At 53.2% G+C, this 24,451-nt stretch overlaps 1 protein-coding gene across 4 annotated transcripts in view; it reads left to right on the top strand.

The window, feature by feature from the left end:
* The window catches only part of SEMA4A (semaphorin 4A), a 46,633-nt gene extending 26,490 nt beyond the window's left edge, over positions 1-20,143 (top strand). For all 4 annotated transcript variants that reach the window (XM_005280703.5, XM_005280704.5, XM_005280702.5 and 1 more), the window contains 13 exons: positions 4,121-4,281; positions 4,709-4,771; positions 5,799-5,897; positions 7,220-7,331; positions 7,743-7,859; positions 8,531-8,661; positions 10,083-10,252; positions 11,060-11,210; positions 11,573-11,762; positions 12,633-12,748; positions 12,873-13,036; positions 14,144-14,262; positions 16,669-20,143. In XM_005280703.5, the coding sequence (XP_005280760.2) occupies positions 4,121-4,281; positions 4,709-4,771; positions 5,799-5,897; positions 7,220-7,331; positions 7,743-7,859; positions 8,531-8,661; positions 10,083-10,252; positions 11,060-11,210; positions 11,573-11,762; positions 12,633-12,748; positions 12,873-13,036; positions 14,144-14,262; positions 16,669-17,318 (2,243 nt within the window). In that variant the 3' untranslated portion in view covers positions 17,319-20,143. The remainder of the gene's footprint in view (positions 1-4,120; positions 4,282-4,708; positions 4,772-5,798; positions 5,898-7,219; positions 7,332-7,742; positions 7,860-8,530; positions 8,662-10,082; positions 10,253-11,059; positions 11,211-11,572; positions 11,763-12,632; positions 12,749-12,872; positions 13,037-14,143; positions 14,263-16,668) is intronic.
* Positions 20,144-24,451: the final 4,308 nt, after the last annotated feature.

Raw genomic sequence — 24,451 nt, 5'->3', positions numbered from 1 at the left:
ATGGGGAAGACAGGGGCAGGGGGTGGGAGGGAGCTGCTTGGGGGGTCGGGGTGCCAGTGTGAGCCAAGTGCATGGGGTATTTGGGGAGCGGAGCCATGGGGGGGGCACAGTGAGTGCATGGGGAGCTTGCTATGTTTCTGCCCTTGCTGCCCCTCCCCAGCCCGTACAGAGAGCGCCCGTGGGCTGCTCGACTGGCAATCCAGCCCTTATCCAAGGCTGAGGCTATACAGGCCACCTGGGTTCTATTCGCCGCGCTGCCGCAACGGTGCTCCGTGACTGGCTGGCTCTCTGTACCTCGGCATTCCCATCAGGGGCAACAACGATGGGATTCACAGTCGGGAGAGTAGGAGATGATATAGACCAGGGGTTCTCAAACTGGGGGTCAGGACCCCTCAGGGGGTCGCAAGGTTATTACAGGGGGGGCCGCGATCTGTCAGCCTCCACCCGCTTTGCCTCCAGCATTTATAATGGGGTTCAATATATAAAAAAGTGTTTTTAATGTATAAGGGGGGGTCGCACTCAAAGGCTTGCTAGGTGAAAGGGGTCACCAGGACAAAAGTCTGAGAACCCCTAATATAGACCGAAGGAGCAGCTGTCAGCACACCGAGGAACTGATACAAAGGCCACAGGGGTCGCCAGTGGCTTGAATGGGCCTGAGTTCAAATCCCAGATGGGCCCAGTTTTCCTACCCCAAGGATCTGGCCTGGAAGTCTGACACGCTCTAGCTAGCCTGCCCTGGGCAAGAGGTCAGAGTAGATGATCACAATGGTCCCTTTGGGCCGTGGTGACGTGAGTCTTCCCACCAACTTCGATCGGGCCCTGTTTGCACAAAACGAACGCATTCTTCCTTTTCCAAACCCAGAGGCGGTAAACGCCAGAGCTCTGGGGAATGATTATAATTACCCCGGCCTTTGCTGGCACCCTGTGAAAACAAATTCCAGCTGCAGCCTCTCTAGCGAGCAGCCGTCTATTAAACCTGATCGCCTTTCAGCTCCTTCTGAAAAGAAAAGAAATATCACGCGATTTCCACTGAGCTGGGAAGGGGCTTTTTGGGTGGGGGAGACGGACCTGATTTAGGATTGGAGATGAGAAGAGCTAAATACGGCCGACTTGGCTAGAGAGGAAAAGCATCTAACAAGCACTTGAATGTCAAGGAAACAGGATGGTTCAAGAGGGTTTAGAGGATCCAATCTAGGTGCTGCATAGACACCATGAGAGACAATCCCTGCCCTGGATATCTTATAACCTAAATAGGCAAGACAGGTGAAGGGTGGGAGAAAGGAAGGATTGTTCGCCCAGCTTGACAGATGGGAAACTGAGGCATGGAGACATTAAGGCCCAGATTCCCAAAGGCGTTTAGGCACCTAACCCATGGGAGTTAGGTGCCTAAATATCTTTGAGGATCTGGACTGAAGCGAGTTGCTGAAAGCCAGGAATAGACCCCCGGAGTCCACATCCCCGTGCCGGCATTACAGAAGCCTTGCTCCGAGCAACGGAAAATAAAGCAAAGGAACATTCAGGCTGAATATCAGGCCGTGCTTCCTAATAACAGGAGGCAGGGTTGTAATTAGAGGAGTTGGAATTTGTCCAGAATAAAATCCTGAGCCTGATTCTCCCTCTGGCTCCGTTTCCTCGTTCTAGCAGAGTAAAAGGGGCCTCAGAGTGGTGTGTAAATGACATAGGCTCTCGGGTTATGCTGCCTGAGTAGTGAGAATCAGGCCTCCTCTCCCCCCCGCATCTTTTAATAAAACAATTTCCCTTCCCGGTGGTGGGTTATTAAATCAATAAGAGTTTTGCAAGATCTAATTTTCTTATTTCACCCTTTGGTTTGGTTTGGTTTTTTGCTTCAGCTCTGGAAATAGACAAATCACTTGGGCTTGGGGATCTAGTCAGTTTCTGTTCATGGGGCGGTGGGGCTGAACTAGATGAGCTTGCGAGGTCCCTTCCAGCCGTACAGCTCTGTGAGTCTCTGGAGCTCACATCCACCAATCCTAGGACGTGGCTGCAATTTGGGATGCAAGTGCCACAGGGGATTTTTTTTGTCTGTTTGCTTTCAGTGTATCTAAATAAACAGTCATGGCCAGTGAAGCGTTTCCGGTGCTCTAAGGCCTTCTGGAAACATGTTTATAATATTCTAGGCTGAAGCTGCATCCCCTTGTCAAGCCTTCACCCTTGCAAAAACACGGCAGGATCTTCAATGACCACAAACGATCCGGACCGCGTTATTTCCGTCTCATCCTTCTGGCAGCTCAGCGCCCCCTAGCACCACGTTGAGGCGGGCCCAGAGGGGAGAGCGCCCCCTGCTGAGTCCCCACCCTGCCCCCTGCAGCACCGTGCTGGGGCATTGGGGTCAGCACTGGCTCCGAGGGAAAAGCGCCCCCTACTGAGTCACCAGCAGTCACAGCCTTCCTCTTTCCCACCCACCCTCAGCCTGCTGCTGCTGAGAAAAGGGCACGCTCTTCCCCCAGGCCCTTTGTAGGGTCCTGCCAGCCGCAGTGCCGGCTCCAGGGACATTTCCACTGCATATGCTGGCTACTCCATCTGCCAGTGTTCATACAACATATGGGGCCTGATCCAACCCCCCCTCTGAGTCCATTCCTTTGACGTCAGTGGGCTTCGGGTCACACCCTAGAGCACTGAAAGTCTATGGGATTAACGTGCTACATTACATAGGCACTAAGTTGCAGTATCTATGTTATGTTACAGTATATAGGTGCCAAGTTGTGGCGTATTCATGCTACATTACGGTATGTAGGCTCTAAGTTACAGTGCGTGTAAATATATAGATAGATAGATATGCTGTGTTTCAGTAGATAGGTGCTCTGTTACAGTACATGCATTTATTATTTATCTGCATTATCTCCAAGAGGCCCTCACGGAGATCAGAGCCCCATTGTGCTAGGAGCTGTACATACAGACAGTGAGAGCCAGGCCACGCCCTGTGGTGTTTCCATACACAAGGCAAACCAAATGTGGGAGGGGAAGTGATTTGCTCCAGGTCACCCAGTGGGTCTCCGGCAGAGCCTGGTGTAGAATCCAGATCTCCTTTGTCATAGTCCAGACCCTTCACCACTGTACCACATACATGCTCTCTTATGGTACATGCATATGTGTTATGTTATGGCATATAGATGGTTATAGTATATACATATAAGTTGCTATATAGATGCTATGTGACAACATATACATGGTAAGTTGTGATATATTTGCCAGAAGCCGGGAATGAGCGACAGGGGATGGATCACTTGATGATCACCTATTCTGTTTATTCCCTCTGGGGCACCTGGCATTGGCCACTGTCAGAAGACCAGATTTTGGGCTAGATGGACCTTTGGTCTGACTCAGTAGGGCCGTTCTTACGTTCTTATGATCGATGCTATGTTACAACACACACATGTTATGTAGAGTTTTGTGGGAAGTTACGTTTCTGGTTTTAGCAGGACGTTCCGCCATTTCAAAATTGGTTTTTGTTCCAAATGGGAATGAAACGTAGAATTTCAACAATTCCTGCTAAATGAATTTTTTTGTAATTGTTTTGAGTCAATTGATTTTGATTTTTTAAAATCCTCTCAAATGAATTGTGAAACAAAAAAACAAACCCCAGAGCATTCTGTTCCATGATCAAAACACTTTGTTTAGGTGATTTTCATCAAAAAAATGAAATTCTGTGGAAATTAACGTGTTTCCGACAAAAAAAAAAAAATTCTGTTGGAAAAAAATTTCAACCAACTCTAATGCTATTCAGTATAGGTGCCACTTTACATCTATGGTGCTGAGTTATGGAATAGAGGTGCCAAGCTATGGTATATAGGTGCCACGCTACAGTATGTGGGTGCTACATGATGGGATATTGGTGCCTCTTTACGGTATATAGGACCCACGTTATGGTACACCTCTACCTCGATATAACGCGACCCGATATCACACGAATTCGGATATGACGCGGTAAAGCAGTACTCCGGGGGGCGGGGGGCTGCACACTCTGGTGGATCAAAGCAAGTTCAATATAACACGGTTTCACCTATAACGCGGTAAGATTTTTTGGGACAGCGTTCTATGGAGGTAGAGGTGTATATAGGTGCTAAGTATCATATACCACGCACTGTTTGATCCCTGCCAGGAGACCACCGGAGGACCCTAACCAGCTTCAGCCAGGATGGAATCTTCAACTATGATACTTTCCTCTTGAGCGAAGACGAAGGCGCTCTGTACGTGGGCGCTCGAGACACCCTCCTCTCCCTCCGGGTGGACAGCGCTGGGTCCATGAAGCTGACGGGCTCAGTGAGTAGAGCTCGGCCTTCCCCAGAGAGTGGGGAGCATTTGGGGTGCAGGAGGGAGGGAGGCTGATCCAGGGGGTGGGGCAAGTAGAAGTCAGACCTGGGTTCTGTTCTCCCTCCCCGTGCCTCAGTTTCCCCATCTGGAAAGTGGGGATAATGGTACTCAGGGGCGAGGAATTGTGAGATGTAATTCATTAATGTTGGTTAAGTGCTTTGAACCTTAAGCGGAAGCCTCTAGAGAGAATAGAACTGAAGAGTCCTGACTCCCTAACCCCCTTGCTCTGACCACTAGACCATATTCCCCTCCCTGAGAATTTTGCTCTCAGCAGCTTCCTTTCCTTCCAGTGCACTATTACAGGCTCTTGACCTGTTCTCCAGGTGGAATCTTCCTCCCAACCATTGAAGAATCTCTCTCTTTCCCCCCCTTACAGATAGCGTGGCCACCCGTGCTTAAAAAAAAGGACGAGTGTGTCTTTAAGAAGAAAAGCAATGTGGTAAGGAGAGGGGGAGAAGCTGGTGCTGGTGTGGGCTGTATTATGCCCCTCGAGGGCGCGGTTAGTCTTGGAGTGTCTATGGAGGGCATGGAGAGCTGGTGACAATGCTGAGAGATGGGTGCTGGGGTGGGTGGGTGCTTTGTGGTGCCGTGAGAGGTGATACCAAGCTAGGTGCAATTCCTGAGCCTGGCTTCTCACTCCCACACCTTGAACAGGAAGCGGCCGTGCTTGCTGGTGGACTCGGTGGCCTTCTTCTCAGGGTCTCAGCCTGGGGTGCTGTGCTGTGCTTGAGGTCTTTTAAAACATCCCACGCAGGGGGGTGATGATTCTGGTGTCCTGGCCAACTCTTCCTTTGCCTCCCTAACTTCCCCTTGCAGCTCAGCTCGGTCGTGTTCTTCTTCTCCTAAACCGTTGTTCAGCTATCACGCTCCACTCTAGAGGTGGCTGTTTTTTAGGGCCGGGCGGCATTGCTATGTGCTGTCGAACAGCTGTCGCACTCCACTTCAGAGGTGGGTGCTGTTTAATGCTGACTAGCGATCCCTGTATAGCAGTGCTCTGTGTTGTTGAACGGCTGTTAAGTCCCACCCCAGAAGTGGCTGCATTTTAATGTTGGGTAAATAATCGCTGTGCAGCGTTGCTGTGTTGCTTTTGAAGCAGCTGCCACGCTGTGACCCAGAGGTGGCTGTATTGTAGTGCTGAGCAGGATACCTGTATAGTGTTGCTGTGTGCTATTGAACTGCTGCCAAGTCCCACCCCAGAGGTGGCTGCATTTTAATGCTGGCTGAGCCATCCCTGGGCAGTGTGGTCGTGTAGTTTTGAAACTGCTGCCACCCCAGAGGTGGCTGCATTTTAATTATGGGTAAGTGACCCAGGGAGATGTTGCTGGGGGCTGTTAAATCACGGCTGCGTCCCACCCCAGAGGTGGCTGCATGTCAGTGCTGAGCATAGTGACCCTGTTATATGCAGCCTGTGAAGCAATCTGAAATCTAAGCTGTTCTTTTAAGTGGCGTGTTCTTCTCTCCCACAGACAGAGTGCTTCAACTTCATCCGTGTCCTGGTGCCAGTGAACCAGACTCACCTGTACACCTGTGGGACCTACGCCTTCAGCCCCATCTGCTCTTACATTGTGAGTGTCTGGTCTGGGTTGGCGGGAAGCTCTGACTCCAGCACCTGGTACATCGCTTCAGAGCCTGCAAAGGGTTTGGTTCCGGAAATGGGCCAAGAGGCAGGGCTGGTCTGTGATTAACACTGAGGCTGCTGGACACAGAGAGACCTTGTGATTCTCTCTGGCCCTCCAGTTCCCCAGACTGCACTGTGCAGGGTTACCACATGGGATCTCCCTAAATCCTGACCCGGACTGGCGGGACACAGAAAGGGTTTAGGGCCAGATTGGCAAAGGGATTTAGGCACCTAACCAGGGCCGGCTCTAGGCACCAGCGTTCCAAGCATGTGCTTGGGGTGGCCCTTTTCAAGGGGTGGTATTCTGGCCCTTGGGGGGCGGCACTCCGTCTTTTCTTTCTTTTTGTTTGGGGCGGCAAAAAACCTGGAGCCGGCCCTGCGCCTAACGATGCAGCTAGGCACCTATTGGGATTTACAGTAGCACCTTAGTCCCATTGGTCTTCAAAGGGAGTTAGGTGCCTAAGTGCATTTGAAGATCCCAATAAATGCCTACCCGTATCTTTAAGCGCTTAAACACTGGGAAATCTGGCCTTTATTGACCACCTCGTCGAGGCAGTGTGTGAGGAGAGAGGAGAGCAAGAGAGCAAAGAGGGCGGAGTCAGGACTCCTGGGTTCTATTTCCAGGTCTGAGAGGTAGTGTGGTCTAGTGGTCAGAGCGAGTGGGGGTGGAGTCAGGACTCGAGTTCTAGTCTCCATAGACGAGGCTTTGCTGCCCCCTGTTGGCTCTGTGTGTACGTTGAGGAGCCTCCTATATTTTCTGGTTATTTCCCTTTCCAAATGAAAGGCCCGGGTTTACGGGAAAAGTGGTGAGTTTACAGGAACCCGGGTCAACATTTTCAAAAGTGGCCTCTGATTTTCTCAAGTTGGAGTCACCAGAAGAGAGAGCTCATCTGAGCTCTGGCCTGGCTTCTCCTCCAAAATTCAAGGGTGTCCTGATTTGCAGTTCCTGATTATTGGGGTTCCATTAGTATTATAATTTGACTTTATTGGGGTTATATTATGAATGTGGCGTAGTGGCTACAGCCCTGGGCTGAGTCTCAGAAGACCGGGCTTCCATTCCTGGCACTGCCACTGGCTTGTGGGTGACCTCGTTGGTAAAACACGTCGATTATAATATAATAGAGAGAATTATCTTATTTATGAAAGTTGGATTCCTCCCGCCCTGTGCCTGGAGTCTGGAAGGGATCTGGCTCTAGGCTGAACTCAAGTGACCACCATTCGGTTTGTTCTTGTTCTGCGACTGATTGATTGATTTTTAATTCCTCGTAGAATCTGGAGAATTTCAGCCTGGTTTCTGGAGGCCAAGGGGAGCCTCTCCTCCAGGATGGGAAGGGACAGTGCCCCTTCGACCCCCGCCACAAGTATACGGCCATCCTGGTGGGTGAGTACGGAGCTCTTTGGAAACCAGGGGCTGCGCAGGGACTGCGTGATGGGGAGGGAGGTGGAACCCGCTGCCCGACAGTGGTCGGCCCAGGGACAGTTATGGTGCCTCAAAGCAAAGGATTAGGTCTTGAGCTGAATCAGTCGAGTCACATGTCTTCGGTGCGGCAGGTCCTGGATAGGGCTGGCCTGAAAGAAACCTTTAAGGTCCTGCTGTCATCCTTCGATGCGCTGTGTGTAGATTTATCCCTTAATGCCCGGGTCACCCATTCTAATCCATCAGGGTCCTAGCTCTGGTACTTTTCATACAGAGATCTCAAATCTTTACCTCTCTCTGACTAAATAACCGAGCCCAGAGGCACCGGCACAGCTGCCGGCCCGGGCTTCCCTCACCACCTCTCTCCGCCTGCAGATGGTGAGCTCTACACGGGGACCATGAACAACTTCCAAGGAAACGAGCCCATAATCTCCCGTGCCCTGGGCAGCAGGACCTTTCTGAAGACCGATACCTTCCTCAGGTGGCTAAATGGTGAGGAGGGGGTCGGAGGGCCTGCTCCTGCTGCTAGGAACGGGGTGGGGCGTGGGGAAGGGCAGGGGCTGAGGTAGCATCTGAAATCGATAGCTGCCCATTTATGGATCTTCCAGACACGGGACCTGACTCTGTTACCTGGTGGGGTTGGGGTGAGAGGCTGCAACACCCTCTGAGCTCTTCGTGTGCGGAGGCTGTGCTGAGCCTGGCTCCGGGGCCAATTAGAGCAGCCTCGGAGCTGCTCTAATTTACACTGGGCTCCCCTTGGCCCCCTGCCGTCCCTGGGAAGCAGAGAATAACCACAGCATAAGGCACTGTACTCATGCCCACAATCTGCGCCCTAAGCCGGGGCGGGTGCAGCTCCACGCTGGCCAGGGAGAACCCTGCTCAGGAAGGATTCTCAGGGGACCAGTTCCCCCCTCTTTAAGGCCCTTTAGCCACTTAACGGGGCCTCACATCAGTGAGAATCAGGCTCAGGGACTCTTTGCTCGGGTCGCCGTCACCTATTAGCCAACAGGCGAACGGCTGGTGCCCACTGGCCTCAGGGATGTGTTTCCTAGGCAACAAGCCCCCAGCCTCCCATGGATAATTACATGCCCCCCCATCTGCCCCTCGGGAAGCAGCACGCAGGGACTGGGCGTCTAACCCGCCTGGTCTCCTTCCCCCCACAGTCGACGCGGGCTTCGTGGCCTCGGCCAACATCCCTGGAGACGAGAAGGTCTATTTCTTCTTCGAGGAGACGGCCGAGGAGTTTGAGTTCTTTGAGAAGCTCACGGTCTCCCGGGTGGCTCGTGTGTGCAAGGTATGAGGCCGGCCCGAGTTGGCTATGGGACCGCGTGCGCTCTTGTGTCCCGTACCCCGGCATTGCCGTCTCTCCCGCTTGTGGCCTGCCCCGGTGACAACAACTGACCCACCAGAGTCACAGGGCCTCCGTTCTGCCCTCCGTGGCGTCTAGGCAGCTTGATTGCCTTCAGATCTGTGCCGGGGGCCTTGCATAGACGTAGACATTGACGAGGAATAAAATTCAGTTGCCCCTTCCCAGAGCTGGGCTCTAGCAGAAATCCGGGACGGTTCCGTTTGGATGAGAGGTGGCTGGTGTCACCTGTTTATTTACAGATATAGACACATGCTGTCCCGTTTCCCTGCTCTGCACCAGCCTGGGGCCAGGAAGGGGGGAGGGATAGCTCAGTGGTTTGAGCATTGGCCTGCTAAACCCAGCATTGTGAGTTCAATCCTTGGGGGGGGCCATTTAGGGATCGGGGGCAAAAATCTGTCTGGGGATTGGTCCTGCTTTGAGCAGGGGGTTGGACTAGATGACCTTCTGAGGTCCCTTCCAACCGTGATATTCTATGATGCTAGCTGGCCTCCACTCCCTTTCAGGGTCACACTGCAACTGTCCCTGCATTCGGACCCCAGCGCTCCATGTGGGTTATGGGGTAGCTTGAGCACCGTCTATGTGGGGAACAAATCTTTGATGGTGGGCTCTTCAGTCTAGCAGACAAAGGTCTAACACAAGCCAACGGCTGGCAGTTGAAGCCAGACACATTCAGACTGGAAATAAGGCATCCATTTTTAACAGGGAGCGTAATTAAGTGTTGGAACAAAAGACCGAGGATCCTGGTGGAGTCTCCATCCCTGACCATTTTTAATTGGATGTTTTCCTAAAGGATCTGCTCTAGGAATTATTTGGGGGTAGCTCTCTGACCTGTGCTGTACAGGAGGTCAGGTTGGATGATCACAGTGGTTCCTTCTGGCTTTGGAATCTATTAATCCCATATCTTAAAATGGCTCCCTAGCCTCCTAACAGCCCGTTACCACTGTCTGGGTGGTTTCCTGCTTCTATCCACCTTTTTTAGTTCCTCAGACCTCACTGGCTATGCACGAGGGCTTATTACAACATCATTGTCTGGAACATCAGCTGATCAGAGCCTGGTGGCTGGTTTACTCACCACAGCTGTACCACTAGAATTCCCCCTTTTTATTTTGAGCAAGGGATTGAGTTCGGGTCTCCCCACAGGGCCACCCTTCCTCTCAGACCTTCCCTTCATTCAGAATAGCTCTTCCCCTGTTTGGAGCAGCATATACACCCCCTGCTGGCGGAGCTGTACCAGCGCAATGGCGGCATGGCTGCGCGCTGACCCCTAGGACAAGCCGTCCGCTCAGCCGTCCCTTTAACGAGAGGCGCTGCTCCGTTCAAGGTGACCAGGTATTTCTCTCCTGCAGAATGACGTCGGAGGACAGAAGGTGCTGCAGAAGAAATGGACCACGTTCCTGAAAGCTCAGCTGACGTGCGTCCAGCCTGGACACTTCCCTTTCAATGTGATCCATCACGCCTTTGTCCTACCCCAGCCAGGAGGGGGCGCCGTCTTCTATGGACTCTTCGCCTCACAATGGTAAGGCAGGAAACTTTCCTCTCCTGCCCAAAGGGCTCCGAAATCCCCCAAGGACCAACGTATTCCCAGGCTCGCACACCCACAAATCCCCTGGCTCTAACGCAAGAAGGACATTTGGGGGGACGGGGCATCTGTCCATCCTGCCCATTCAAATGGGCATGCTGTACCCAGAAAGTAGGACCTCTTCTGCGTTATGGTTCACCCTGAATATTTCATTACTGCAGAACATGCCGTTAACCTGTGGAACTCCTTGCCACGTGGTATTGCTGAAGAAGTTGCTTAGTACATTTCAGAACTAAGAGATGAGACTGGTGTCTAGTGGTCAGAACAGGTGGCTTGGGGTCAGGACTCCTGGATTCTAGTGCCACAGCTAGGTGTGAGTGTGATTTAAGAGTTAGAACACTGGGGACTGGGAGTTGGCACGTCTGGGTTCTCAGCCCAGCTCTAGGAAGGAGCATGGGCCAGTGGTCAGAGGAGGCAGGGGGTGGGAGTCAGGACTCCTGGATTCTGTTCATAGACAAGTGCCTGTCACTCCCGGGTGGTGAGAGTTGATGCTTTGCAAGTGGATGGAGGCCCTGGATGGACGTCACTGTGGAAGCACCTGGCATTATTATTTCAGAAGGATCCAATGTTTATATGGCCAAGGAACAGCCCTTAGAGAGGGCCCCAAATTGGGTGGACTCCCCATGCCCACTCACCCACACGTCACAGGCAGGGTGTGGCTGGATCCCACATCTGACCTGCCCACCTTCGGGGTCCCCCTAGCGCTGGCGTGTACCGCTAACAGGATCACTCGTCCCTTGGCAGGCAGATGGGAGATGCGGGCAGCACGGCGGTGTGCGCTTTCAACCTGGAGGACATCGAAAGAGTCTTCAATGGCAAATATCAGGAGCTGAACAAGCAGAGCGCCCGGTGGACGACATACAGCGATGGGATCCCTGAGCCCCGCCCTGGCAGCGTGAGTATCACCTGCTTCACGCATCTAATGCCACGGCATGATGATGTGTGGGTCTGCCCCGAAGGATGACTTTGCAGGACACGGTTGGGATTAAGCCAGGAGGCTGGGATTCAGGACACCTGGGTTCAATTCCTGCTGGTGTCACTGACTTTGGGCAAGGCACTTAACTTCTCCGTGCCTCAGTTTCCCTGGATAATAGACTATCTGCCTTGCTTTTTCCAGGAAGCTGGCAAAATCAGTTGTGCTTTCCTCCTTTGCAAGGGTGCCTAGAGCAAAAAACAAACAAACCCTAAGCCGGTCACTAAGCCAGATCCCGCAGCTGATAGCCCTTCTGATCCCCTGCCTTTCTCCTCCCACTGCAGTGCTCGGTGTACCCATCAGCGGACAAAGTCCTGACCTTCATAAAAAACCATTTCCTGATGGATGAGAAGGTTGTGCCCAGGAACAAGCAGCCGCTGCTGGTGAAGCAGAACGTGAAGTATACGCGGATCGCAGTCGATCAGACCCACAGTGTCACGGGCACCTCCTATGAGGTGATGTTCCTGGGAACAGGTACGGCTCCCACGAGCAGGGGAAACCACCTCATCGGTGCGTGGGGCTGGATTCTGCACCCAGCTGACGGTTTACCCAATGGTAAAGCTGCCATTGACATCAGTGGGACGGGGACAGGCACTTATCGCCGGAGTCAGACGAGTAATTCGTTTTCCGGTGATTAACCTGAAAAATTAAGAAAAAATTATTTTCGGGTGGACCTGAAATGAAACTTTTGGGGGTTTTGGATGAAACTAAAGAGTAAAAAAAAAATTAGTTTAGTGTTTGAGACTTTTGGGAAAAAATTAAATTGAAAATTCAAAAAAAAATTAAACATTTTTACTATTTTTTTGTTGCCAATTTGTGTATTTGTTATTTTGGAATTTGTGTGTTAGGAGAGCAGGGGGGTGTTTCACCCTATTTTACCAGCCAGTCTCAGCTCTGTTAATTGCACCCTGCCCATTGCATTTTCAGTTAGGGATGGCTCTCCTTCACTTCCTGTCCCGTGCATTGTTAAACACATTTACCGCTCTTCACCCCAGAGGTGGCTGCATTTAATGGTGGACAAAGTGGTTTGCATAAGCCTGACAAGGTTGGTGCCAGCCAGCTAACAAAGTGCTTTGGAGGCATACTGGGGCAAAAGGCCCCGTATAAACGAAGGATCATTCTCTTTTAATTAAGCAAATTGTATGTGAGAGCGAGAGAGAGAGAGAGAATTGAATAGACTAGCCATTTAGATCCAGATACTCAACTTCCACGGAAACTAGGAACTTAAATACCTTTGTTACACACAGTCAGCTTAGAGAAGAGATCAGCTCCTCAAAGAGAGGATGCATTATCTCAGCCCCATGGTAAATAAATACACTTGTGTCCCTATATTTCCTCCCACAGATCAAGGGTTCCTGCACAGAGCAGTGGCTCTGCCCAGCGGTACTCATATCATTGAGGAAATCCAGCTGTTTAAGGACCCGGAACCTGTGCAGAACCTTCTGTTCTCACCTGGGAAGGTAGGAGACCTACCGATCTGCCTGGTGCAGCAGACAAGAAGTGGAGACACTGCCCCGTCTGCAGCCGGGCGGTGCTAAGGAGGTGACATAGATGTGACATTTTCTGTGGGTCTCCCCCCTGCAGGGGATCCTGTATGTGGGGTACTCCAAGGGGGTGCTGCAGGTGCCGCTGGCCAACTGCAGCGTGTACAGGAGCTGTGCTGACTGTGTCCTCGCCCGAGACCCCTACTGCGCCTGGGACAGGCACAGCCAGTCGTGCCAGGAGACCCGAGGCACAAACAAAAACACGTGAGTAGCTCAGTGTGTGGAACAGCTCCGGCGTAACCTCCGAGAGGGAGGCAGCCATGTCTGGTGGTTAGAGCAGAGCCGGGCGAGTCAGGGTTCTGTTCCCTGCTCTGGGAAGAGAGTGGGCTGTAGTGGTCAGAGGCAGGGGGCTGGGAGTCAGGACTTCTGGCTCTGTTCCCAACTTAGGGCGGGGGTGGTTAGAGCAGGGGACTGGGAATCAGGACTCTTGCGTTTTATTCTGCCTTATCCCACCGTATGAATTTCGGAAAGTGACTTGCTTTATTTCCTGCCTGCAAAGCGGGGAAAATAACACTCCCCTGAATCCCAGAGCTTGCCAAGCGCTTTGAGATCCTCCCAGGACAGCTGCTCTAGACGGGCATTTCTGGGCCTCGGGGAGTGGTGGGAGTGGGGAGGGTGAAAAGCCCCTAGTGTTCTTTGAGCACTAGCCCGAAGGCCCCACCCACCAGGAATACAGCCCTACGGTGTTGTTAACGTGCTTCGCTAGCGCTGATGGGCATTCCACGGGCACCACGCTCTCAGAGCATGTGCCACTGGCCAGTTGCCTGTGGCCTCGATATAAATCCACGGTATGCCCACATCTGGAATACTGTGTGCAGATGTGGTCGCCCCATCTCAAAAAAGATATATTGGAATTAGAAAAGGTTCAGAAAAGGGCGACAACAGAGGATGTTGTGAAGGCCAAGACCATAACAGGGTTCAAAAAAGAACTAGATAGATTCATGGAGGACAGGTCCATCAAGGGCTATTAGCCAGGCTGGGCAGGGATGGTGTCCCTAGCCTCTGTTTGCCAGAAGCTTGGAATGGGCGACAGGGGATGGATCACTTGATGATCACCTGTTCTGTTCATTCCCTCTGGGGCACCTGGCATTGCCCACTCTCAGAAAATAGGATACTGGGCTAGATGGACCTTTGGTCTGACCCAGTCTGGCTGTTCTCATGTTCTTATGTCCTGGGACCTAAGGGAGGACTTGAACCCAACTCCTCAGGGCGAGCCCAGCAACCAGCTCACCTGCCATCCCCACGTCAAGCAGCGGCTTGAGAGCGACTTCATTGCCTTGGGTTCTCAGTGTGTCACTTCTCCCTCTCTAGGAGTGACTGGCTGCAGGACGTCGAGTGGGGTAGACCGGGGCCTACGTGCCAGCAGATCAGTGGGAGAGGCAGGGCCACGCCCAGGTCTCGGGACGACTCGGGCAGCAGCCTGGTAAAAAGTTGAGTATCGACCTTCTGGGTTTACTGTGCTTGGGGCACGTGTCTGCCGGCGGGTGGGGCTCTAAGCCTGCAATGCTACGAGGGGGGCTGAGGAGGCCCTGCTGCAAGCCAGGGCGGGCTGCCTGCTCTAGGGAGGAGCTGGATCCGGGGAGGAACAAAGGGGGCCACGCTCAGTGCTTCTGAGGCATGGCGTCTCCGGTGGGCTTTGGCCCTGCTTTGCAAACAGCGCGGAGCAAATCCCACGACAAACTCTTCAATCAAAAATAATGTCACCAAGGCAGTGCTCAGCCCAGTAATAAATAACACGTCATGGTGCCAGCCCCCTAGACCACCTAACATCACCACCCCAGGGTGCCAGCCCCCCTAGACAATCCTACAACACCATGCCAGGGTGCCAGCCCCCCTAAACAATCCTACAACACCACGCCAGGGTGCCAGCCCCCCTAGACAATCCTACAACACCACACCGAAGTGCCAGCCCCCCTAGACCACCTTACATCACCACGCCAGGGTGCCAGCCCCCCTAGACTATCCTACAACACCACACCAGGGTGCCAGCCCCCCTAGACCACCTTACATCACCACGCCAGGGTGCCAGCACCCCCAGACAATCCTACAATACCACTCCAGGGTACCAGCACCCCCGGACAACCCTACGATACCACTCCAGGGTGCCAGCCCCCCTAGACAACCCTACAATACCACTCCAGGGTGCCAGCACCCCCAGACAATCCTACAACACCATGCCAGCCACTCTGGGCAACCCTACAACACCACGCCAGGGTGCCAGTCCCCCGGACAACCCTACAATAACAAACTGTACAGTTCTCCCTTTGTGCCCAATCCACTGAGGATTAGAGGCTGTTGCGGTGCTGGGAGCTTTAGCTCACACTACAGCAGCTCGTGATTTTAGCTCTGGAGGTCTCCACTGGTGCATCAGCCAACATGGCAGCCATCCCATGGTCTGATACAGCGGCCGCCCCGGCTAGCAAATCTCCCGGTTCCTGGCCAAAAGTTACTATTCATTGAAAGTTGCCAGTAAGCTCTGAAGTGTGCCTTCCCCGGCTGCAGCCCCGTAACTCTGCCTGCAGCCGGCGCTCAGCGTGCCCCAGCGCTTCCTTTCCTGGCTGCAACTCGGAAAGGAAGCATTGGGACGTGCCGAGTCCAGGCCCCCTGTGCCAGGGCAGGGCGCAGCCTGGAGAAGGTACCGTGCACCCCTGCAGGTGCCCACTGCCCTCACCCGGGCTGCTGCCCAGCCTGCAGCCTCCCCTCCCCACCCGCAGTGCCAGGACTCCAGCAGGTGCTCCCCAGTTTGGCTGAGGATGCAGGCACCCCAGCCTGTTCCCTCTTGTGCAGGTGGTGGGTCCCCAGCTGTAGCCAGGGTCGGATGTGCCAAGCCTGGGACCTTGGCGCTTCCTCCCCGGGCTGCAGCCCTGCAAACCTGCCTGTAGCCGGGGCCTTTCTTCCGAAACCAGCTGTCGCTAAGCAACCTGCCTGTTGCCGGGATCTGGATCCCCAGTGGGACGGGATCAGCTCCCGGCAAAATGTCGCTAGTAACCGAAAGTTGGTCATATTGGGATTGCTGCAAACCGGCACCCGCTGTACTTAGATATACTCTTCAGCGCAGGCACTGTCTCTTGGCTTCCCGTTTCTCCCGCAACCAGCGCAAGGACGCCCTAAATATTAGTAAGTGACTGCCCGGGGTGCAGGGCAGTGGAGAACTGGGCCCGTTGACTCCAATTTCAGCCGGAATTCTGCTCTCAGTGACACCAGTGTGAATCCAGAGTCACTCCAGTTGCTTCCATATAGTTTATACTGCACTCAGAGTCTAGCCCTTCCTGGTCTGACTCTCCAAACTGCTTTGTTTTGTGGTAACGCCCCCTGAGGTGCAGAGAGAGGGGATTGGGGGGGGGTGCTCAGTTCCTTTGAAAATCAGGTTTCTCACTAGGTGCCCAGGTTGGAAGTGGAGCTGCGTGAAATTTTTCACAGGAACCATGTTTTTCGTAATGAAAAATGCTGATTCAGAGACACCAAAACATTTCGTGCATTCGTGTCAGTTTCGCACCACTTGTTTGTCCAAAAAAAAACCCCTCAACAATTTCCAAAAATATTGAAACATTTCAATTCAAAATTTCCTTTCGTTTCCAAAGGTATTAGCCATCTAAAAACGCTCAAAATCGAAACCTTTCGTTTGACCTGAAACACTTTTTGTTTTTCACTTTTCGACTGGCCACGAAAATGATCACGGTCGATTCAATTTGAAATGAAGTTTGTTCCCCGCAAACGCCGTGACTCGCCCCGGCTCTAGTCGCAAGGGGCTGGCGCCAGCTCTTTGAACAGCAGCGGCAGCTGGTCCGGGTGGGAAGCCAGAGACTCACCGCTCTCCCCTCCTTATATCTTTCCAGCTTTGAGCCCAGCGCTGAACTCTGTGATCCGGCTGCCCTGCCCGCAGCTCTCCGCCCTGGCCAATTACAACTGGAGCTACCCAGGGGATAAGACCCCGGCGGGGCTGCTGATGTTGGACAATAAGATGCTGGTGATCATCATGCAGCGCCAGGCAGCGGGCGAGTACACGTGCTGGGCCAGCGAGAACGGGCACCGCCAAGCTGTGGCCCGCTATGTGGTGCAGGACCCCACGGAAGGCAACATCCTGAGCGAGAGCGGAGGGGACAGCATGGTCGGGCAAGGGCTGGAGCGGGGGGCAGGCCCACAGGGCGGGCACCGCTCCTACTGGGCACAGTTTGTGACGGTGACGGTGCTGCTGTCGATGACGCTGGCCGTAGCAATGACCATGGCCGGGTTCTCCTACCACAACAGGCTCAAGGCCAAGAGCAAGGTGCAAGGATGCAACACCCCCGAAGCCACCAAGGTGTCCAATCAGGAGAAGGTGCCGCTGAACGGAGGCCGGAGCCCACAGGAGGGGGCCAAGGACCCCAGGGACTGCTGCGTCCAGATGGAGGGGCTGTACCAGGGCACAGACGCGGACAACAACAGGTTAAATGCCAGCCCGGGGGCCGGGGAGGGTTTCCAAGGGGCGGCTCTGGAGAAAGCATAGGCTGGCCGTGCCTGCCCCGACCCGCCTTTCGTCTCGAAATCAGCCGTGTCGTGGTACCGAGCAGCCCTACGATAACAAACCAGTGTGTGTGGCTCAGCGCTTGGGAGCGACCCTACAATAACAAACCGGTCTGCGTCCAGCCCCCAAATTCATAACAAACGTCGTATCAGCTGGTGAGACCTTCCACACAGCGCGCCCAGAAACGGCCCCTGCTCCTCGTCAGCGTGCCAGCTGCTGCCGCCCGCCCATGAGTGGGTCGCTCCACCACTGAAGAGCGATGGGCCCAGCCTGCCTCACTGCGCTGCCTGGGCATCACCACCAGAGTCGTGGGACGGGCGTTCAAACAAACAAACAAACAAAAAAAACCCTCCGCTTTTGGGTTTCCACACCAAGCAAGAGACAAACAAGGAGCACATCTGGGGCTCTAGATGACCAGGTTCAAAGGAGCTGGGGGGCAGAGCGGCGCTGGAGGGTGCGTGAGCCCTTCCTGGCTCGTGCCCGCCAGGGATTTCAGCAGGGAGCAACCCCGCTGTGGGATCTGAAGGGGCGCAGTGTTGCTGTGTCTACAGAGCTAAGCTGCGTGCGTAGCTTCTGCCCCTCGGGCTGTTGCCCCCAGCACTGGCCTGGACCAGCTGGGAGCTGCCACGTCCGCGCCACGAGAACCGTGAACAAAGGCCAATGTGCGATGCCGCCGCTGCACGTTACCTAGCGTGCCCCTGGCCGGCTCAGTCCTCCCCTGTGTGGGACGTGGTTGGTGCCAGTTGATGGCCGGGTGTAGCTCTGCCGGGGCCCAATCCGGCTCCTCGCGGCTCTGAATATGGGGTCTAATGTTCTACCTTTGAGTGCAGGGTCAGCAGTTCAAAGCCAGCCCCGGCTGGCAATGATCAGACAGCTGTGAGCAGCTGCGCTCCCCGTCTAGTTCCTGCTTGGCCAGAGGTCTGGATCACAACAACCATTGCTAACTGGCCCCCTCAGCGGGGAGACCGGAGACGGCCCACATCACGGAGACTGCGCTCTGCTCTGGGGGGGTGTCCTTCCATCAGAGGGCACTGTACTGTCACTCCCTGCTGTTGTGTGGGCAGAGGGCTTTAGGGCCTGATTCTCATTCACACTACAGCCTCTTACACCACTCCGGGCCGGTAAAGGGGGCACCAATTAGCCACACCCCCTCTGCCCTGCCGGAGTGGTATAAGGGGCCTTTTAGGGTAAGTGAGAACCAGGCTGAGTCCCTGGGGTTTTGGAGCCAACAGCCTGAAAAATCGGCTTGGGGGTGGGGGAGGGGAGTTGCAAGGGGCTTTGGGGATGGGGAGGAGGCGGAGGTTGTGACCAAATGTGAAGTTGTTGGTTTTTTAATTTAATGTTTTTAGATTTAAGTTAAGCTTTTCCCGGTAGCAGCGATCGAATCCTTTTTGTTTCACCACCTCTGTGGGAGGAACGCGGCTTCCGAAACCAGCTCCGGGCCCAGCGGCTGGCCTATAGCCACACTGACAATGCCCAGTGCCTGGGTTCGTAGCCTCGGAGCCAGGCGCGCAAACATGGTGCGGTTTTCGCACGAACCACTTGGTTAAACGCAGCCAGGCGAGTGGATTTCCCCGGGAAAGGCCTCGGATTTCTCCCTCTCAAATGGGATCGAGTTGCTCGTTTCTAAAACCCTTCTTCAACCGCATCAGTATTATTTTGTGATGGATAAATTAACCCCCGCATTGCTGGTCTCCTGCAGCTCTGACACCGCTATTATGCTTCAGTGAAATCAGTGCAACCCGGGATGGGTTCACTTGTTACATTTTCCAGCAGAGCGGGCGGGATCTACCAGGATATCCTTGAAAAATCCAGGCTTCTTTCTCAGTTACGCTCACACCCATTAACCCTGCTCTGGGCAAGACTAGCTTCTAAGGCACTAGGGGCCTGATTCCCAGTTACATCCAGGTCCTTTTACCCCGCTCTGGCAGGGGAGATGAGAACCAGGCCAGGGAGATTTCAGATGCTGGGTTGGCTTCAAGTGGCAATGCCTGGGGGCACTAAGGGTTGCAACATGTCAGCACAACTACGCTGATGCCTGTAACCGGGGCAGATCCCCAGCTTATTGTACAATAGATCTGAGGGAAGAGCATTGTCTGAGCTCTGTGGCAGACTCAACGCCCTTAAAAAAAAAACACCCAAGCCTGGAACCGGTCCCTCTTTGATTCAGTTCCCTGGATAAAAATGAGGGCATCTACATGGCGATCGCTATGGGACTCTGAAATCCTGCTGGAGACAAGGCCAGGGAGTTGTTACCATGATGCGGCTAGTCAAGGTGAACTCCAGGAGGAGCAGGGTTCATTTGAACAAGCCACATTGAGGTAAAAGTTACCTGGGCCTGGTCTGCATGTGGATTTTACGCTGAGGTTCAAATGCCTTTCTGCAGTGCCTGTGTGCAACCTCCTGCTCTCAGTCCTGTGCCGTGTACTGCTCTGTAACAATGATACATTCTTCGATCAAGTGCCTGGGCTTTTACAGGTGGGACAAAGCCCGTTCTGTCTGTCTGTGTCACTGAGCACCGGGGTCTGTGCCACGTTGTCCGTACTGCAGTGCCAAGCACCGCTTTCGGGCATGATCCTCCGCTGGTGTCAATCAGAATAGCACCTTGGGCTCAATGCTGATCTACGCCCGCTGGGGATCTGGCCCCATTAACTTCAGTGGAGCAGGGCCACATTACACCTGCTGGGGATCTGGCCCGTCGTTGCTTGTTTTATGATGTTTAACCTTATTTTTTTTTTTTAAAAAGATGTACATGTTCCTCCTCCGGATACATTTTATTTTTTATTAAAAAGAGAATGTCACACGCAGGTGCTGCTTTTTTACTCTCATGTAAAGAGCGCGTTGCTAATAAGAGAGAAAGGGCCTGATTCTCCAGTACAAAAGGGTGTAAAACACTACGCTTCTGAATGGATGGCCCTTTGCACTGGGGTAAAAATGTGTTTAATAACCAAGGACTGGATTCCATTTACTTCGATTGTTGGTCTTAAAGGAGCTACATTTACTTGGCGCTTAATACCACAGGGATTACCTCAAACACCATTGAAAGGCAGCTGGCTCTGGGGTGAATGCCTTTTAACAGCTCTCAGCAACACTACAGCAGGGGAAGCAGTGGAGAAGCTGTTTGTTGAGTCAGAAGGGTTATTATCGTAACACTCATGTCCAGTGGCTTGCAGAGCGCTGTGATAAAGTGGGCATCATTGTCTCCATTTGACACGGGGAAAATGAGGCACAGAGTGGGAAGAGTGACGTTCGCAAGGCCGTCGGCAGAGCTGGGAGCCAGGCGTCGTCATTACCTGCTGCCTACTCTAACGGTTAACTTTTCCCCGGTGGGAGATAGACTCCTAAATTCCTTTGAAGCGCCAGAAGATTCCAGAGCCACAATTTTGTGCACACGGCTACTCATAACTCCTTACTGGAGCCTTGATTCGGCATCTGATCCGAGGTACGAGCACTCCCTTACAGAGTCACCAGCGCACCAGTTACGTCTACACCCCCAACGCTGCTCAGTTTGGTAGATGAGACAAGATCATGCTGTTACCACTGCAAATCAGTCTATGGCTTCCATCCCTGTAACAGGATAGCTCAGAGGGTCCTGTGGCACCTTTAAGACTAACAGAAGTATTGGGAGCATAAGCTTTCGTGGGTAAGAACCTCACTTCTTCAGATACAAGATGAGGATAGCTCAGTGGTTTGAGCAGTGGCCTGTTAAATCCAGGGTTGTGAGTTCAATCCTTGAGGGGGGCTAGTTGGGGCTTGGCCCTGATTTGAGTAGGAGGTTAGACTAGATGACCTCCTGAGGTCCCTTCCAACCCTGATATTCTATGATTCATCTCAACACTTCACAATTTCTAATGCGTTTATCCTCACGCGCACACCCTGTGAGTCAGGGCAGTGCTATTATCGTCCTTTGACAGATGGGAAACCGAGGCACAGAGCAACTAAGGCCCAGCGCCTCAAAGGTGTTTAGGCCCTAAAATACTTTTGAAGCATCTGGGCCTAAGCAATTTGCCCAAGGTCACACAGCACGTGCGCAGCAGAGCAGGGAATTGAAGCTAGGTTTCCTAAATCCCAGGCTAGTGCCCTAATCCCTAGGCCGTCCTTTCTTTGGGAAAAGCAAACCCAAGCCTGGTTGTTATGGATTGATCTTCAAAGGGGTGTGGCTCCCGCTGACTTCAAGTGCAGCTGTTTGCTTAGTACTCATGCAAAGCAGGGCTTTATCAACTAAACTCATCTGCCCCGCCTGTATGCCCGTCTCACTGCAATGAAGAAGGAAGGCAAGAAATGGGTCACGAACCAGAGGGACATAATGGCAACTTTCCCTCAGACAATGTGAAAAGAAAATTTGCTGACCGGTGTGTACTGGCAGGGATCAATGAAAGGAGTGATCTGAAACTGTGATCTCGTTAGCTCTGGTCTTTTAAGGATTGTTACCTGGCTCTGTCCCTTGAAAGAGTCATTATTTGGTCTGGTTCATTAAGAGTCATTAATTGTCTCTTTGTTTGCTGTGTTGTTGTAGCCATGTTGGTCCCAGGATATTAGAGAGACAGGATGGGAGAGGTAAGAGTTTTTATTGGACCAACTTCTGTTGGGGAAACAGACAAGCGTCCCAGCTACACAGAGTGCTCCCGGGGGCAGTCTGTGCCAAAAAATAAAAAATTCTGCACACAATATTTTAAAATTCTGCAAATTTTATTTGTCAAAATAGCACTACATAATCACGCCAATTTCAATTATTTTGGTGATTTGTTTCAAAATACCTGTCAGCAAATATGTCTGTTACAATACAGACACACCCCAAAATTCCCCCAGGAGTAGAGAGTTAAAGAAACCCCTAGGACAACCCAGTTCCTGTTTCTCTGCCCCCTTCCCCCCCAGAGCCCAGCCAGGGGGCCAGAGACACAACCCCTCCCCCCCCCCAGAGCCCAACCGCAGGCCCCTGCCCCCCTCCACCTCCCAGAGCCCAGCTGCGGGCCTGCCCCCTCCCCCAGGGATCCAGAGGGAGAAACAGCCTGATGCTTGGTCCCAGGCTTGCACAGAGTTTCCTGCGAGCCGCCCTCTCCTTCCCTCAGGGCATGCTGGGAACTGTAGCTGCCAAGAACCATTAGCTCCCTCTCCCTTCCCCCAGCAGTGTCTTCTCTGCTGCCCATTTCTGTGGGGGAAGGAAATTCTGTGCGCAAAGGGTTAATTTCTGCAAAATTCTGCATTGCGCAGTGGTGCAGAATTCCCCCTGGAGTAACAGAGCTCTTCTTCAGGTCAGGGAAAGGTACTCAGGAGTGTCACAGCTAAACACAAGATGGAACATTGTTTAGCATAAGGAGTTACCACATATTCTAAGGGACCCTGCAAGGCGAAGTAGCTCATTACCACCCCGGCAGCTATAGGACAAAAAGGGGGGTTAGTGGGTTACAGACTGGATTTATGGCTTATTCCGACAATCGTTATTAAGACTGTGATTGCTAATGCCAAGCAAAGTTATGAATTTAAGCTCCCAGGTTTGTCTTTTGAAGGTGTTGTGCAGGTTTCCCTTGAGGCTGAGGACTGAGAGGTCTGATATGGAGTGATCATTTGGTGAAAAGCGTTCACCTATGGGCGATATGGTGTTTTTGTCCTTTATCATTTTTCTGTATGAGTTCATTTGAGAGCGTAGTGATTGTCTAGTTTCACCCACCTAGTTATTGGGGCACTTAGCACACTGGATGAGGTACCCCACATGTTGTGATAGGCAGGTAGATGAAGGACCCCTGGATCTTGAAAGGTGTGTTCTGGGTATTATAAATCTTTGTAGCCGTGGCGATATGTCTTCAGGTTTTGCATGTTGTTACAGCAGGGTCTGATACTGCTTTGAGTTGGTGGGTCCGTCTCCGTGGGGCGCTTGCTTCTGATGATGAGCTTGGAGAGGTTGGGGGGTTACCTTCACAGATATCCAGTGACCACAGGTGCCAACTTTTATTGTTCTGGGTGGATGCTCCATCCCCCACTCTGCCCTGAGGCTCCACCCCCACTCCACCCCTTTCCCCAAGGTCCCACCCTTGTTCTGCCTCTCCCTGCCCCCTCCCCGAGCATACCCTGGCCTCACTCCGCCTATTCCTGCCCCCGCTCCTTCCCCTCCTGCCCACCGCTGAACAGGTGATTGGCAGGTCGCTGCTGAGCGGGCACTATTTTTTTCCCTGGTTGCTCCAGGAGTCGGCACCTACGCCAGTGACCACCCCAAACACACCAAAAAATCTGTTATCTACCGCCGGGCCCTCAGCTACCACAGAATAGGCTCCAAGGAGGAAGTCCAGGATACGCACCTCAACCCACTTAACACCACCTTCACCAAACAAGGACACTCATCCAGAGAACTAGATCACATCATGGAATGGGTTGGTATTAAACCGGACCGTGCTGCTTTTCGAGGGTTTGTCCCTCATCCGGGACAATGGTTTTGTCCGGTATTGGGTGGGGGATGACGTTTTTAAGAGCGCACCGCTCTGCCCCTGCCAGCATGACCTTGCACGCAAAGTAACACTGCCGGAGGTGAAAAATGGCGTGGCACCCGCACACACCCGTGCGGCGTGATCTTGCAGGCCCCATGCATCCCGGGTGGCACCGGCGGGGGCAGGGCAGTGAGCGCTTAAAAATGCCCCCCTCCCCCGCAGCGTGCTCTTCAAAAAAGGCATCCCTCGTCAACATGACCTCGCAGGCAACGTGTGTCCCAGGTCACGCCAGCAGGAGCAGACCCAGAACGTCCGGGAATGTGTGGGTGGCCCCCCTACCCCCAAACACCTCGAGAGAACCTGGAACAAAATATCGCTAGTTGTCACCACCTTCCACCCCACGCTGGAAACACCAATTACACACTCCATGGGGAGCCACCCCCTGAAAAATTCCTTTGTGAACCTCCTTTTCTAGCCCTCAAACAGCCCCCCCAACCTGGCCAAGCCCCCCTCCCCCAGATCAGGACCCACCAACTCAAAGGGGTACCATCCCCTCCCCTCCCCCTCTCTCCTCTGCAGCCCACCCCTGGGTGTTGCAAGATGCATGTCTCAGAACGCATGCTGGGGGGGAGGGGGAGGAAGCGGTGAGCGCGCATGCTCATTGCACGACTAAGCCTTGCGGGCGGCCATGTTTGA

Source organism: Chrysemys picta, chromosome 20 (assembly GCF_011386835.1).
Source record: "Chrysemys picta bellii isolate R12L10 chromosome 20, ASM1138683v2, whole genome shotgun sequence".
NCBI lineage: Eukaryota > Metazoa > Chordata > Testudines > Emydidae > Chrysemys > Chrysemys picta.
Note: the sequence above shows the minus strand (reverse complement) of the source record. Positions and strands in the feature narration are given on the sequence as shown.